This window comes from Pyxicephalus adspersus, chromosome 5 (assembly GCF_032062135.1).
Source record: "Pyxicephalus adspersus chromosome 5, UCB_Pads_2.0, whole genome shotgun sequence".
NCBI lineage: Eukaryota > Metazoa > Chordata > Amphibia > Anura > Pyxicephalidae > Pyxicephalus > Pyxicephalus adspersus.
This window is the reverse complement of record NC_092862.1, coordinates 34170733-34187859: the sequence shown is the minus strand read 5'-3', so window position 1 is coordinate 34187859 and position 17127 is coordinate 34170733. Positions and strand designations below refer to the sequence as shown.

The 17127-nt window shown below is 35.7% G+C and overlaps 1 protein-coding gene across 1 annotated transcript in view; it reads left to right on the top strand.

Annotated features, from left to right (window-relative positions):
• Positions 1-468: 468 nt before the first annotated feature.
• The window catches only part of TRIM55 (tripartite motif containing 55), a 53460-nt gene continuing 36801 nt past the window's right edge, over positions 469-17127 (top strand). The window contains exons 1-3 of the mRNA XM_072411107.1: positions 469-849; positions 4957-5138; positions 16237-16402. Coding sequence (XP_072267208.1) covers positions 682-849; positions 4957-5138; positions 16237-16402 — 516 coding nt within the window. The 5' untranslated portion in view covers positions 469-681. The remainder of the gene's footprint in view (positions 850-4956; positions 5139-16236; positions 16403-17127) is intronic.

Genomic DNA, 17127 nt, shown 5'->3' with positions numbered 1-17127 from the left:
CACATATTACATTTTTATTAGAGATTAGTAGTAACCCATTTAAATCTTTAACTATAAAAATAAATAATAAAAAATGAATTATTTAAAAAGATTAATATTATTTAAGAATAAATTGTTTTAGTTCATCACAAACATGCAGGCCAACTGCAATATATTCATCATAAATAATTCTGCTCCTGTGCACTGCATACATGTGAACCTGCATTTTGGGTAAATAAACAAATTGGTTAACTCTTTTTGGAGTTAGGAATTTTAAAGAAATGTTTCAGTATTTAGAAACTTTATTTTACCACATTACTAGTGTATAGAGGGAGCATTCGGTGACACATTTAGTGACAGCTGTCACTGGGCTCCAGATGTCCTTCTACCCACTTGCTGTGACCCTCCCTATTCCCACAGAGAGGAATGTGGAGCAGTCATCCCTGGGATCTGTCAGCTGTCTGAATCTATCCATGTGTCACTTTCATATATGGACAGAGCAGTATAGCAACATGTGACAGAGTGCTGCTAAAAACAGCTTTAGCACTTTTCAAATGATCCTTTAAACAATGTCACCCAGCTGAGGAAACTCACAGGACATTTGATCGCACAAGTCCAGGAATTATTTGAAGGGAACGGACCCGGAAACTCATCACTGCAGCGTATTTCTCCTGAAATTACTCTCACCGAAATAGCCAGGAGATGAGCACCTCCCTGACTTACCAGTCCTTGAGCAAAGAGCAGCAAACTATGGATAACTTGGAGAAACAACTTATATGTCCAATATGTCTGGAAATGTTTTCCAAGCCAGTGGTGATCCTTCCTTGCCAACATAATCTGTGTAGGAAATGTGCAAGCGACATATTTCAGGTAAAAATGTCTTTGGAATAATAATTGATTCAAATGTATCATTGGTAATAATAACATTAATTTGTTTAAAAAAGTTATTGTATGTACCATGAAAATGTAGACGATAAAATATATAATTCCTAAAATGCATACAATTTTCATTTTAGATAATTGCCAGAAAACTTAATCTGGATTTGAACCACATCTCATTCAGTAAGAGAAAAAGCAATTTTTAAAAGTTGCAATAACCTATAGCAACCATTAAAATTCATCTTTTAGTAAGCTGACATCCATAAAATGTATTGGCTTGTTTTATGTCACATCAGCTTGTGCCATCATTACATTTTTTCTGCTTTGCATCTTTTGGCTGTTTCAAAGACATTTGTGCCCGTTACTATTAAAGTAAAGCTAAGTACACATGCTAGATCCAGCATGTGCATGTGTACAGCCTTCCCCAAATGTCAATCCATACTGGTAGATGGATGAACAACCGAGCGAGGACGGCCACTGTACTATCCTATGGAGGAGAGCACATTGGAGTTCTGCTTGTTTGTCCTGCCACTTCCCCTTCCCATAGAAAGGAACCACACTGTGTACACAGCTCTTGTTTGTTCTCTTGTCATTGGAAACAATCATAAAGGTTGTTTCCAGCAACAGAAAACTGGTATCTGTCTGACGTCTGTACGGGGCTTATGTGCTAAGTACAGTAGTACTGTAATGACAGTAAGTCAAACAGGATCAGTCAATAGTCATATTTGTTCTGTGCTCTCATAGTTGACAATAAGTGACATCACATTAAAAATTGTTTTTACATTTTTTATATGCTTTAGAATTTTTCTGATCTCAGTTCAGGAAGCAGGAGTAGGGGTATACTGACAGTATAATATCTAATAGGGAAATAATCAGCTATATACATACATCTTTAAACCCTGCAAACAAAAAAATCCTGACATTCACTGAAACATTCCCTGGTGGAGAATTTTCCAGGTTTATGTGTTTCAATGGCAGTAATTGATTCTCCACCAGAGAATGTTTCAGTGAATGTCTGAGTCACTGTTATATAAATAGATGCCTTGAAGTATCCAGAATAACAGCAGTTTAGGTATAGGAAGTCAAACTTTTACATTATTGTCAGAAATAACAAGATAAATAATGATGATATAATGAAAATGACTCATTATGTAAATTGTCATTCAAGAAATGTTACAAATTCAAAATGTTACAACATCTAAGCGGAGTGAATAGTTTGATAAAACAGCTGCAATCCATGTTTTTCTCATATTGCTGTCTTATTACCTCCATCAGGGTATATAAAGAGGGGGGTAAGACCCTGGTGGGTACGATGGCCATGATAATTGTTTTAACTCAACTCCAGTTTGCTAAAAAAAATGTGTTTCCTGCCTTGGCTTTATTGGAGAGACATCCTTTCACTTCCTGTCATAATGTTTTACATCAAACCCAGGCAAGAAGGAAGGGAATATATCAACAGAATAAAAGAGATAACCTAATTATAATTGGAAAATAAATCTTTTGTTTGGAGTTCTGTTTTAACAATATGGTGCTATAAATATTTACAAATACAGAGAAATAAATAGGCACCTCTGGGGATCTGATCATCAAAAATATTCTTGGAATTACAAAAAATAAATAATATTATTGTAATTTTGTAGTATATAGTATTATAATATAAAATACTAATATTTTTTTACTATAATAGTCTATACTATAATACTAACCTGTCCCTGTTCTGTCACAGGGTGCCACCATCTTCTTCCTTCTTCTCCTCCTTCTTGCAATCTTTGGCCATCTTGATAGGCCGGGCCAGAATAACATAACCCCCACACAGGTGCGCTGAAGTTTATTCAGTGCCAGCAACCAGAGGGGAAGGGGAATTTTAGCTAAAGTTTTTTGGCTTATGACCCACTCATTTTTTTTTCTAGAATATAGTATTGAAATTCCCCAACCCTCGTAAGTATGCTTAGGAAAGTGTCCATATTCCCCATTGTATAACAGGTGTATACTTTTTTTCCAGCCATGTCTCAAAGAAAAGAGAACATATTATACTCCTGTTCAATCTATGAGTCCATAAAGAGAGCCTTTACTTGCTATTGACTATTATATATCAGTCAGAGGTGTCATTAAGGTGTTGTCCATAAACCTTCAGTAGCAGTGTGTGTATATCCTCAAATTCACCATCGGTTAAGGAGCTGTTGCACTAGAGGTATTTGCACTGTAAAGAAATACATTAAACAAATTGGCACTGGAAGCAGAGTGGTATTGAGGTTTGTACTTGTTATACTTTTTAATTGCTGTATGTCACTTCAAATTGATACCAACAGGCATTGATGAGAAACATTTGGCCCTTATTTACCCTTCTAATGTCTCACTCTAAATAAAGATCTCCAGAATAGTCTTGGATGAACTTCCAGTTTTTAACTAAAAATGGATGAATTTTCTTTTAGGAAGATAATAAATGAAAGTAAACATCTGATTGGTTGGTACTGGTAACACTTTCTCCTTTCCTTTATATCAGAAAGGGAGGGAAGGGGAGACACATCTTTGGAAGAGTGTCTTGCCACATCTCACTCACTTAAAAGAGTGAGTTCTAACTAAAGAAATGAAAGGACGTGGGTTAAGAGAAACTACAAAGGAGGTGTTTGGTTTGGCAAAGTTATAATATATTAAAAGCATACAAAATACAATTGTGTTTAGGATGCAATCATATTTATGTATGAATTACAATCATAGAGGTATATATCAATATGTCAAAGTATACAAAAATATAAAGTCAACCCTGATTAATTCATCAGGGTATTCTTAGCCATGGTATACTAGACAAAGTAAGCTAGAGCAAGTAGTGATCCAAGCTTCATGACTAGATAGGTGTTATCTTCGTTTAGAAGAGGACATAAACTGCACAAAGATGCAAGAGTCATGTTTAGAAACATTTAACTATAGTTAGGTAGATTATCCGATTTCACATCGCATAGGGATCAATTTTTGAGGGTTGGTTCCAAATTGTAATACCCTAAGTTTAGTTTTGCTGTGTCCTGCTGGTGCAGCAGAAAGGTAGAGAAGCACAGGAGAAGATGAACACAGTCAAATGACTGCCTGTGTGTCAAAGCCCACCTAATAAAGGCGGGCTGACGGGCGTCTCATGGGTCGCACTAACAAAGATAACAGCAAATCTGCATCAAACTACTATATCGCCCATTTATGTACTTTAGAACAACTTACCTGCATGCTCACAGACCATAAAGTCTTCATGACATAACCCTGAGGAAGCCCTAGTAAGTGAAACCTGTAGGTAAAAGTAATTGAACGGTTATTTACTAAATTGTGACAAGCAACTGACTATGATGAAGCCTATCTAGTCATGAGGCCTGGATTACTACTTGCTCTAGCTTACTTTGTCTAGTATACCATAGCTAAGAATATCCTAATGAAGTAATCAGGGGTGGACTATATATTTTTGTATACTTTGACATATTGATATATACCTCTATGATTGGAATTCATACATGAATATGATTGCATCCTAAACACAATTGTATTTTGTATGCTCTTAATACATAAAAACTTTGCCAAACCACACCCCTCCTTTGTAGTTTCTCTTACCCACGGTCCTTTGTTTCCTTTATACCAGTTTTTAAATTTGACAATTAATTGGTCAGTAAAGGAAATTCAAGAATAAGTAAAGAGACAACCAACTCCCCTTCCTTTCAATTTTAATTACAAGAAGTTGGATCAGTGGAGTAGAGGAAGGTAAAGATTCTTAAAGTAAAACATTCTCTTGGCTATGGCCTTTTGCTCAATTTGAAAAATTTGAATTGATATCTTTGGAAATCAATTATCATCAGCATTTGGAAGACAAGGGAAATAGCAGTGCATAGCTTGTGATTAATGCCTCTAAGTTCTGCACATCCCTTCCCTCAGATCTCTTCTCAGGATACCTTTTAAGGTTTTTCCTGCTTGTGCTAACATTAATACAATACAATACTACATTAATATCTCTGATCAGCATTACTTTGTTTCTCTAACGTTCTCCACATCTGAGTACTTTGGAAATAATTTGCTTACATTTTATAAGATGCAAATTATATTAAAGTGTTCCTCTCATGTAAATAGGCTTCCAACCCATATTTACCAACCAGAGGAGGAAACACTGTGGCCACAGGAGGCCGTTTTCGATGCCCATCCTGCAGACATGAAGTAGTCTTGGACCGTCATGGAGTGTATGGATTGCAAAGAAACCTGCTGGTTGAAAATATCATTGATATATACAAACAGGAATCAACTAAATCTTCAAGGTACCCTTATTTTTGTTACCTTTGCATTGTTTTTATAAAAAAAATTGAATGGTAAGGCATATTCACACTAGCAGTGATTTACTTACTGTTTACCACTCCTTGGCACCTTCGAGCTGTAGGGAATTGGAAAAGCTTCTGCAGGCATATGTAAGTGGCTGCAAAAGCCTAGCGGTGGTACTTTTTTCTTCACCTGAAAAGGTGCAACTTGTAAAAATGCTTGTGTAAGCAGTGACAAGTCTTTGGAGGCAACAGGGCCAGTACAACACCCCTGGGCACTGTGTATATACTGTGTATATAGTGTCTTTAAAAAAAACTGCTACTACTTATGTGAACATGGCCTTAAAGTTTTCTTTGATTGTTGGTTGCACTGGAATCAATAAATGAAATAGTAGGCAAAATGAGCCCAAACCAACTTGTGTATTCTATAGTTTTAGCATCACTGGGAATTGGACATTATTATGAGAGTCAGGATATGTCTTTCATTTTTTAAGTGTTTTTTCCAAGTAATCAGTGCAAAGAAAATGTATAAAGTGTGATAACAATTATATTTTTTGTGCTGCATGCTATAGTATAGTACCTATGTAATTTTAACCACTACTTAAGTACCAATTTAACTTCGGAACAACTTACTAAATATTTAAAAAGCAACCATTTTTATATATTTCTAGAGACAGCTATGTTTTAGGTATATGCCACTTGACTTTCTGTGTTGTTCTGATGATTCTGCTTATACAGTTAGATTTTAGAATAATTAAAATAATTCACAGATGTTGATCAGAGTCTGCAGAAAAGAGGACATGCTACAAAGCTTGTAACATAACAGGTGATGGTGAAGGCTGTGGGTTGCTGTGTTCCACAATGTGCTTATAACTGGAAATCTGAGAGCAAAACATTTGAGTTATATAATATGTTTGATGGCCACGACTAATATACACCCAATTGATTTGACAAATTCTTTACACATGATACATGATAACTCCATACAGGTCAGTACAGGACAGTGCGAGTAACATAATTACCGCATCTACAAAGTATCCATCTGGGATGAAAACATGGCTAACATTAGCTGTGATGATGCTGTATTTCCTTCTATATTCATTGCAAAGTCATTGTTCAGGGATTTACTGGTTAGAAACAAAAGACACAGGTTTTTTCAATTTCCACCAGCGTTACATGCTTGTCTCTAGTCCTAAAGGTCAGGTGGATAGTACTAGTGAAGTACTAGTGAGGACGCCTTATCTCTATGAGCTGTGTTTTGTTACTATCCTGGTTTACCAGCTTCCTTTGTGTTCTCATTATTGCAAGCCTTGTGTCTATACAAATGCTTATTACGTACTACAGCAAAACAAGAAAAAAAGATAGCAACTGTATTGGTATATTTGCAGATACATTTTGATGGCAGTGTATTTTGTGACAAAGAAAATAATTCATGTTTGTAGTGGAATCTGGAATTCAGTGGTGGTGCATACTTTAAAGTGAGGTGGTGCAGAAATGTATAGGCCATGTCTGAGCCAATCTTGGTCTGTATCCAGAACACATCAGGCAGGTCATTATTGGCTGAAAAGAAAAGGTGATGTTCCTTCTGCTATAATCCCTCCTAGCTTCCTGATTGCTCCAGGTATCTGGCAAAAAGCTGAGCTGTGCATGCTCAGTATCTGTGTTGGATGCCAGGATACCGAGTAATCTTGGCTTCCCCTGCGCAAGCCAGGAATTATTAAACATCTGCACATCATTCCTACATTTTTTAAGTGTATTGAAATTTGTTTAACAGCCCAGGGACAACAACGGCAAAGGGGGAATGCCCAGGGGCCAAAAATATAAACTCGGTGAACAACAGTGGTGTGTTGGTTTTGTTGGGGGGTGCTTTCCCGGATCTGCAACCTATCAGGCTGTTAGGAGTTGTTATAAGAAAGTTGTGTTTAGAGTTTGTTTTAAGTGTTGACATTTTTTTATTGTAACAAGGATGAACGTTGGCTGGGGTAGCATGGGGGGGATTGGTGACATAGTAGCTACCCATGTCAAGAAGCCCCAGGATCTCAGAAACAAAACATACAAATAAAAGTTAAAAATATGTATTTTATTTAGGATATGTCTATTGTTTGTACACACTACCTTGAAGAACTATAAAAAGTGAACCTGGTAATGGGTGGACAACAGAAACCAACATTTCTGCTTTCTGACGGATTAACCCTGTCTGCTTTCTACCAAATGTTATGTTGTAAATGTCCAAACGGAAACTTACAATGTTTTCTGTCAGAGGAAAATAGATAAAAAAACAATACAGAAACAGCAACTGTCACCATGCAGGGAAAAAAAAAGAAATGATAAAGAAACACCACTGAGGTGGTAATTGGCTCTTTACATGTACTTTTCCATTACAAAAATGTTATCATGAGTCATAATTATAGCAACAGGACCACTTTACAACAAGTCTCTCACATGTAGCAGATGTCTACAACACCATCTGTCAAGTGGTGTTTTATCCACCTACTGAGTAAAATGTCAAGATATTTTATCCAGAGCCTTCACTTAACATTGCTGAACTCCTATCTTTAACCTCAATGTTCATACCAAGGCTTTCATACACCATGTTGAAAAGTAACCTTTTGTACACGCAAAGAGACTCAGCAGAGAGAAAAACATAACTGCAGTCAAATTGTACAGTTTAACATATTTTAAAATAATTTCAAGGAATATGTAGAAAATCTTAACTATTACCGGCTTCATGAACTTTGGTGCTTTGCTGTAAGTTTGTTGTAAATGTCATGAGTATCTATGAGATAAACATTTTACAACAAGTAAATATAGATAGATAGATAGATAGATAGATAGATAGATAGATAGATAGATAGATAGATAGATAAAATGTTACTTTATATCTGCTCCTATAGAGCGAATTGCCCTCACTTGCTGTCCTTCTAACATTGTTTCATCAGACACAAATGAAGAGTACTACTACTTTCTGTAATAGAATAATAAAATGATTGAACCCATGTTGCAAATTTTAGCTCATTGTTTGTAAATGGAAATTATTTGATGGCTTGCCATACACTTTGAGTTTTACGTTAATACGTTACTTTGCTGGAATCCCATGAACTTTCTTTCTCCATCCCCTTTCTGTTTTCAGAATACTGTACAATAAAAGAAGGAGGAAAAGCAAGTGATGTATTGATTACTAACATAATTATACATTACGCACAGTGTGTGTGTATATATATAAATATATATATTTTTTTTGTTTTTTAATTTAAAAATTAAAACAAAAGTTTAGATTGGTTTACTTCAAAGGCCTTTGATTGCCAGGGGATGAAGTAGTAGTTATGTTTTACACAGTGTGTTATGTATTCTTCTTGTTCTTCTTTTAATTGCTGTCATATCCCTCTAAAACTTTATGCCACACTTTGCTTTAAAATCACCCTTTATTACATGTCCATGAAAATAGTTGCTATCTGGTTTTGTGCTTGCTTTTTACAATCAAGGTTTAATCTGATTTGTGCTTTAAAAGTATTTCTATTTGGCATTGCTGCAGTTTATTATCTAGCAATATAGATTTATTTTTAGTAGAAATTTTACAGATGCCATTCAACAGAGAAAACAATGTTGTTGTTCACATGGTGCACTTGCAAAGACTTGGACAAATTCAATAGAAATTTTGTCAAAGCATTTTGAAGGAGATGTTTTATGCCAAATGTTTGTTTTAATAGATCAGACTAATGTGCTAATACCTAAATGTTCTAAAGTGGAACATTAGTAGCAGAAAACATGTCTCACATGAAGTCATAGTATTAGGCAATTTTTTTTATATTATAAAATGTGTTGTTTTAATGTACAATACTTGAATGCATTGCTAGGTTTGAAAATCTAGTCTAATTATTGCATTTTGTAAATTGTTGGATTATTACATATTTTTATTGCAATGACAAACCAGCTAATGTACTTAGTAAGGTCTGACACCCTAAAAGCCTATTTTCTATTTATTTAGTTTGTTCAAAACCGCAGAGGTTGATCTACTACTACTTTCATTCTTTTCACAGTCCCTGTTTCCTTCACTCTTCAAACGTGGCAGTAAAGCTCTTTCTCCTCTATTCTTTAGATTCCTTTAGCAGACTAATAGCCATCACACAAGACCTGATATGAGGGGTCTCTGTGTACCACATTTCAGTACACTTTAATGGAGGTGTTTTCATACATTGAAGAACCTTGTATTATGTAGCACATTTATATGGAATGGACTATAAAGGCACAAGAAAGGTACTGTTCTTTTTTTCTCAAAATGCACCAAAACAGTAATACAGCACAAAAAATCATTTGTAGCTGTATGTTTATGTGCACTTGGATTTACAACCACTGGTAAGGCAGCATAACACACGGGGCCGGCCGGATTTATTTTTGCTCTCCAGGACTGGAGAAGATATACTATCATGGGAGAACCTGGGTGAAGCAAACCTAGAATAGATCTGGTCCAGGAGAGGAAAACATTTGCCAAATATTTATTTTTTAAGAATTTTCCATTCAAATTCAAATTTCAATTACCCAGAGTTATCTACGATCATAGCCTATCTATGATAGGCTTCTCCAGTCTTGGAGAGCTTTAATAAATCAGGCCCAGTGTGTGGCTATAGCTTGTGTATGGTGGTAATAAATCCTAACAATTCAAAACCTATAAGTAGAGAAGATCTAATGTATTCACAACTCAAGCAATTCTTTTATTTAGTTATTAAAATGGCACAGGAATATCTATGAAAGGTTAGCAATGATTCTTTATTTCCAATTTACTGTTGTTTAAATGTATTCAGTTTGTCCATGACATTCAGCCAAGGATCAGGTATGATGTCATCTTAAATTTAATAGCTGCTCCCCCTGTCAACTTCTTCATCTCATGCTAAACACACATGCTGTCCCAACATTAGATAACAAGTCCCACAGTTGCTTGCATTCCTCAAGTCTATAAGAAGTCTGACATTTAAAACTGTTCTACACAATCTATAGAGGGAACATGGCATGTGCTATCAGCAAGATGTCAGGCTATTAAAGACCCAGTACATTACAGATCAATAGACATTTTGCTTTTTTAATGTATTGAGTCTTATTTGAAACAATTATTTTTGTGTAATGGAACCAGTTCATGCGGAGTATTGTTTCACATTTTACAGTAAAGAACTCTTCTGAGGGTATTTATTTTTCCTTTAACTGGTTCTTATATGGCTGTTCACTTGATGGCGCATGCCTTAAGGGTACTTCTCATGCCTCAGTGGACAATTCCACAATCAAATGAAAGCTGCACACTAAAAAATGTCAAAGTTTCAGTGGAAGCTTATTTCAAATGCTGCTGTACTAACATTGTGTGTGGTTCAAGGATTCATGATGAAGGATTCACATCCTATCATTAATCCCCCCATTTACTGCTGAGCTTCGCTCTTATCAGGGGTATAGCCATTGAGGACCTCTAGTAGCTTTTGAGTGCTGGAACATGACCTAAAAAGAGTAAAAGTAAGAACTTTGTGGTAGACAACCTTAGATGATTCAGATCATAGATCACCGGTCAAGACTCTGAATGCAGTCTTTGAGGTATTTTACTGTTAATTTACAATTACAATCTATGTCCACATACCTTACCTTGTACAATAGTAATTTGTCAAATGCCTTAGAAATGTGGAGATATTACTATATCCACATCTAACCTTGTTTCACAGTTTATGCTTATGTATGATTTTTTCCACAATTACTCTTGCATATGTAGCCTTACCAAACCCTCAAATATCTTTCCTGCTCACAAGTTTGTGGTCACTGGGTGAAGACATAAGTACCATACCACAGCTCTTGAAGGTTTCGTAGGTAAAAGGTCTTTGGCCTACATGCTTCATTTATATTTATTTGCCCTATTGTTTGTGAACTATAATACAGTAAGTGTATTTTACATACTACCTTGACCATAATATATATAAATATATGTTATGTCTATTATTACCTCTATTATTAGACCTAATAGATATTCTCATTAGGGCTGGATTCACATTTGTGCAATGTGTAACCATAGTACACATTAATGCATGGTTCTTTGTATGTTGCAGATCAGTTTAAACCAACTGTGTGCTATCCACCTGCACAGAGTGTCTAAAATAGATATTCAAATCCTAATAAATCTAGATGTAAAAGTTACACCCAGTAAAAACTCTTGTTTGGCCCCCTAAAAGTCAATTTGATCTGCTTCCATAGACTAATTTATTCTGAGCCAACACTGGATTGGCTAATACTCAATAAAATGCATACCCCTACATTAATAATCTAAGTTTGATCTCTTAGCAGTTAGCTCAAAGTGTTCTGCAGTAGGCCTGAAAAAATATTTGTCATCTATTAATCTTCTTAGAATAAAATAGTCATAGGCCCATCATCATCAGGCTTGTTTTAAAATGAAACAGGGGATCCACAAAGGTTCTCATTTATCTGAATAACACTAAAGAAATAGATTTATTACCTTTCAAACTTCATAGCTACATACACACATCAGATGATCCTCATCCGAGATGAGCCTCAGGGCTTTAATGTGTATGTAAAGCCTATCAAGAAACTTCACTTATTTCCTTCATTTGAGTCTAGTAGATATACCTTTGGAAGAATTTGGTACTCGGCGCAGGGAAAAAAACCTGTAAAACTTGTCACAAACCAATTAGTCTACAAAAATACCATGTGATGTGACCCCAGAACACAGACTAACCACATTTGCCCCTGGGACTTTTTTCTCCAAATCCCCCTAGAGTTCCAAAATGTTTTATACAAGGATTTGTTTTAGCTTTGGTGCTGACTCATTTTCAGCCATTATACCAGGTTTATAGTCTACTCTAAAGCTACATACACACGTGCAAATATTGTTGTTGGAAAGGATCTTTCACGATCCTTTACAATGACTAAGGACTGCAAGGTGCATGAACGAGTGCTGTACATACATACTGTTCTGCTCTATGGAGAGGGGAGGGGGAGAACAACAGAGTGGCACTCTGCTGCAAACTCTCCCCCTTTCCTTGCATTAGGATCATTCGTCATCCATCATCTGTGGATCTGCCAGGACGGTTGTTTGAACGATGAACGAGGGGCGCTGTACACACGCCAAATTCTCGTCTGATATCGTCCCTGAGACGACTATCGGGCGAGAACCATTGGACATGTGTACCCAGTCTAACATAATAAACCCTCTTATCAGGCCAGATAAGGCCTAATTTAATATCAAAACATAAATGAGTTAAGACAAACATATACCTGGACCACTTTAACTGTTGTGAAAGAGAACAGTAGACAAAGCCACTAGCGCCCCAAAGTACAAGATTCTTGCTGTATTGTAAAAGCACAACAAGTCACAACATGTTGAAAAGCCATCATTACGGGGCCACACAGGGTGCCTTCCTCTGTGCAACATAGGGACACTACTTTGGGGTGCTGCAGACGTTGTCTACTGTTCTCTTTCTCAACACAGTGGCCCTGGTTTTTTTTGAGTTGGACACAAATTACCATAAAAGCAAATTACCGTAAACACAATCATTATTCAGAATAATAAAGGGCCAGGAACTGATCATTTAAGCTCTTGGGCTTAATGCTGAACCCCAGCTGATGGTGCCATTTATACAAGCTGCCAGGACCCATAGGAGCTTCTGGGTCCAAGTGCTGTTCTAAAATTTGCATTTGTAGCAGATCAACAGGTAAGATTGTTTCTGCCCTTCCAGGTTCTTTAAGGAAAGAAAGCACAGGAAAGGTACATGTGTTGAAGTAATGTTCTGCTTTTTATATTTTGCCTTAATGTATGCTCTAACTATTTAAAAAATATTTGTCAATTATTACAAAATGTAATCCTATCCATAGGCAGGCAAATGATCATTGTAAGGAGCATTTTCCCAACAACACAAAATTAAAATATTATTTTAGCAGGGGTTCCCTGAAACCTGTGATTATCTATGGCACCATTTGAGGGCTTGAAATGTTAATTGAGAGCAGACATAACTATCACAGGTGCCAGTGTGATTATCACCAAGGGCCTCTAAAGAATGTGACTGTTGTGGTTGGGTTTGGTTCCACTTTAAACTATAAACAGGCTATAATACCTGATTTTATGTACAAGTCTGTGATATAATTAAATCAGTTGCTAAGCCAATCGAAACTGGGAGAGGAACTTATATGGCAAAATCAGTGGTTTTCTCCTGTGTTGCTTGAAACCCCCTTTAAAGCCATAAGACCCACAGCAGTGCAGTCATTTTATTGATACATTTCACCTAATGTGTACTTTTAGATGTACAGCTTTTCTGTGAGTTCCAATGAGTCAGCAGGTCTAATGAGTACACACCTTCCAGCCGAACATTCACAAGTTTATTTCCCTCCTGGCTAGCAAGTGGAGGTGTTGATAATATGACATTTGCTCATTGGATACCTCTTGAAAGCAAGTGATTAATTAGAGCTTGGCAATCCGTTTCTTAATTCCACTCAATAAATAATGTGATATTTAAAATTGATTATGTTCCTGTAGAATGCCTATAAATGTCACAAGACTCCTCTCTTTTTTTTAAGTATAATATTGCAGCAACACAATCCTTGTTTTTTACAGGAAGTTAAGATAAAACAATATAAAAAAAGCAAATTAACTTGATTACAATATTTTTTCTTGTGTATTAGTAAGGGTATGCTACTGTTTACTAACAGTGACATATTAGCATTGCAACTTAATGACTTATGCTGTGACTAATAATAGCTTGGGTACGTGACTGCACAGGCTTGTTGGATGGTTGTTACAAGAGTATTCCCACAAGATTAATCTAGTAAAGGTAATACAAGGCATCCCCCAACAATCTCAGTAACAAATTACTACTTAATTATATCACTATCAGACACTAGAAAAAACTGGTTAGTGACAAGATTCACTAACATGAAAAGTGCCAATAGTGCTCATGCAGAAAATAGTTCTTGGCCAAGAAAGCTCCGTGTATGCCCCTTGTGCTGGGGAAGGGGAAACATCACATCACAGTTACCTATTTCCACAAATCTCTCATACTTTCCCTGTATGGTGTAGGGGTTTTGTATCCATGCTAAATATGTAATAGATTGGAAATCCCTATTCAGTAATATTGATTGATTAAAAAATTCAAATATTCAATTGATTTTTTTTTTAGCGGAATGGAAACATTGATCTGTCAAAACCATTGTACTAAAAACAAAACATACTTTGATGTCATGATTGATATATTAATTAGATAATCAGTAAACACAATTTTAATATTGACTGAGTATCAACTACTATTTTTTAGATTTATGATACTTTGATGTATTGATATATTGATGTAAGTAAATTGTTCTTGAGAGATGTTTTTAGGTAATTTAGTGGTATGGTACTTTTTAATTTTTATTCATTGGAGTATTATTATCTTATATTGTAGTGTACCTAACATCCCAAAGAAGCAGATCACTTACTGCGAAACATGTTGAAATGATAATTCATAAATACTACTGATTGGTTCAAGTCTTTCTTGAACAAATATGATCACACATTGTTATTGCAATTGGTATCTTTATGATATATAGGTGAAGTGTAAAATCCACTCTTTTAAGGAGACATTAGAGTTCATTTGCTAAAGATGTAGATTTTAGAGGTCTTTTGTAAAGCAAATATTATCGAAGCAGTCTTCATCTGTTTTTAATATCAAATTGTCTGTGAGGCATAATAAAATAATTGTTAACATCATTCAAACAGATTCACCTTGTACTAGCATAAACTTTGCAGTCAATTAGTAAGTGTTTATTTAATACACCACTGCAGAGAACAAAAATGCCTATCATCTGTATGCCTACTGTTTATATACAATCCAGGGATATACATTATTAGAAATTTGAAATATAATAGGTTACTTACCGAACAACACAACTTTTTGCATGGTTGGTGGTTTGCCATAACAGAACATAATCAATGAGCGTCCCATGTACACAGGATATTCTGTTTGATTTAAATGATGCTGTGCAAATTGGGGCTGAAAACATTTGATATTGATACTAAAACGTTCTTGTTAGTTCTGAATCTGATTCATGGTTATGAGAAATGGTTTAGGATTGACAATATTTATTTCAGACTTTGTTTCATGATCATCAAAGAAGAACCTGCAGTGGGTATGCTTGGAAATAGGTTACCTACTTTACAAGCAGGGGTCTTAGATCACCAGATTACTAATTAAAAGGGAAATGAAATACTAAGCAGATAGGCTGTGCTAAAAGTATACTATGAGCATATAAATTTTTAAATTTTGCTTGGGAATAAAAAAGTTACCTAAAACTCCATTCCATCCCATTCTTTTCATTTCTCTAGAAATAATACTCATGAAAAAGTTGAGAAAAGAAATATATCCTCCACTTTTACCCTGGAGTGTTGATTCTACATTTTTGCTGTACAAGAATGCTTCAATGAGAGTTGGATGCACTCTCAAGCCTACATCGGCAGTTGGCAACTTGCTGATTTTTTACACTTAAGTTGAAAGAGCTGTTCCATTACATTCTTGTTAAATGTAATCAGAACTTTTATATTGCCATTATTTAAATGAGGAAACATGTTTTGTTACCTTATGATCAGACTTGGAAAACAGAGATAAAAGTAATAAAGTGTCAGACAGAGGCTCCTTTGGCCTGAATTGAGTATCTGTTTTCTGCCTTCTAAAATAGCAAACAGCTGCAAAACTGCAAAACTAGACTTGGGGAAAAAAACTGATCACTACTGTAGTCTATGGGGTTCAGCACTTTCAAAGTGGCAAATTTTACCTGGATATCAAGTCTGCCTGGTGCCAAGCCTGACAGCCACTTAATAAATATAGCAAATGGGACCTGTAAATGCAAAATTGGTGTTAAGTATAAAAGTGGCAATCAGGCTGAAAATTGCAAATCTTTTCAGCTGATAGACACTTTTTGAAATACATGAATTATATGTATATAGAAATAATGGTCTGTTTCTTGTGAATCTTGTCCCCTGGATTTTATAAGATTAAAAAATGTTCATGCAACCTAAAGAGGTATTAAAATTTTTTAATCAAAGTGTCATATGTTGTAATTTACTGACATCTACTCTCATGAATTTTTACAGACCTGAAAGGAAGACTAATCAACCAATGTGTGAAGAGCATGAAGAGGAGAAAATTAACATATATTGTCTGAACTGTGAAGTGCCCACGTGCTCCATGTGCAAAGTATTTGGAGCTCATAAAAATTGTGAGGTTGCACCACTTGCTCAGGTTTTTCAGGGCCAAAAGGTAAATTTTCCTTTCCTTTTTACTAATTTCATGTTGGAGTATCTCATCATTTTATGCAGATTAGGTAGCCTAAAAGCAGACCTAGTATGTAATCTGAGGGAGCTATCTTTAATGTTACCTTTTTGGTATGCTATATAATGCCTTATACTTTGGAAAAGGTATTTTAGCACTCTATACGCGTATATTTCAATGCCATAAAGCTCAGTATGGTTACGCAAATGAAGTAGTTCCCAGCAGTCCAAAAGGATTTCCAAATACAGACACATGCCAGAATTACCAAATGTCTAGTTTAAGCACTGAGCAGTAAATAGTCCCAAAAAGTTTTGTCATTTCTTTGGTTGACCTCTTTAAAAAATTAAGTGAAATATATGTGGATCGTTCCGGATCAAACTCCCTGCCCTCCCTGCCTCTGCTGCATTGAAATCCTTAGCAGTGTGGCCATGTTGCATGAACCCCCTTCTACTGGAACAACTCAACCTTATCCTTAAATGGATTTGTCATTAAAAAGTTGCCATTTCTGACCTAGTTCTAAAAATATAGCTTGCCTTGTTGGTGCTGTCATCCTCTGCCTTTAATACCTTCTGAATCACTTACCCAGAATAAGGATACAGCTCAGGTGTTCAGATAGTTGTCATACAGTTATCTGCATGCTTGTTGCAGGTGTGTAACTAAAACTAATGACACCAAAAGATCAGCTTTACATCCAGGCAATTACCATTCTTTAC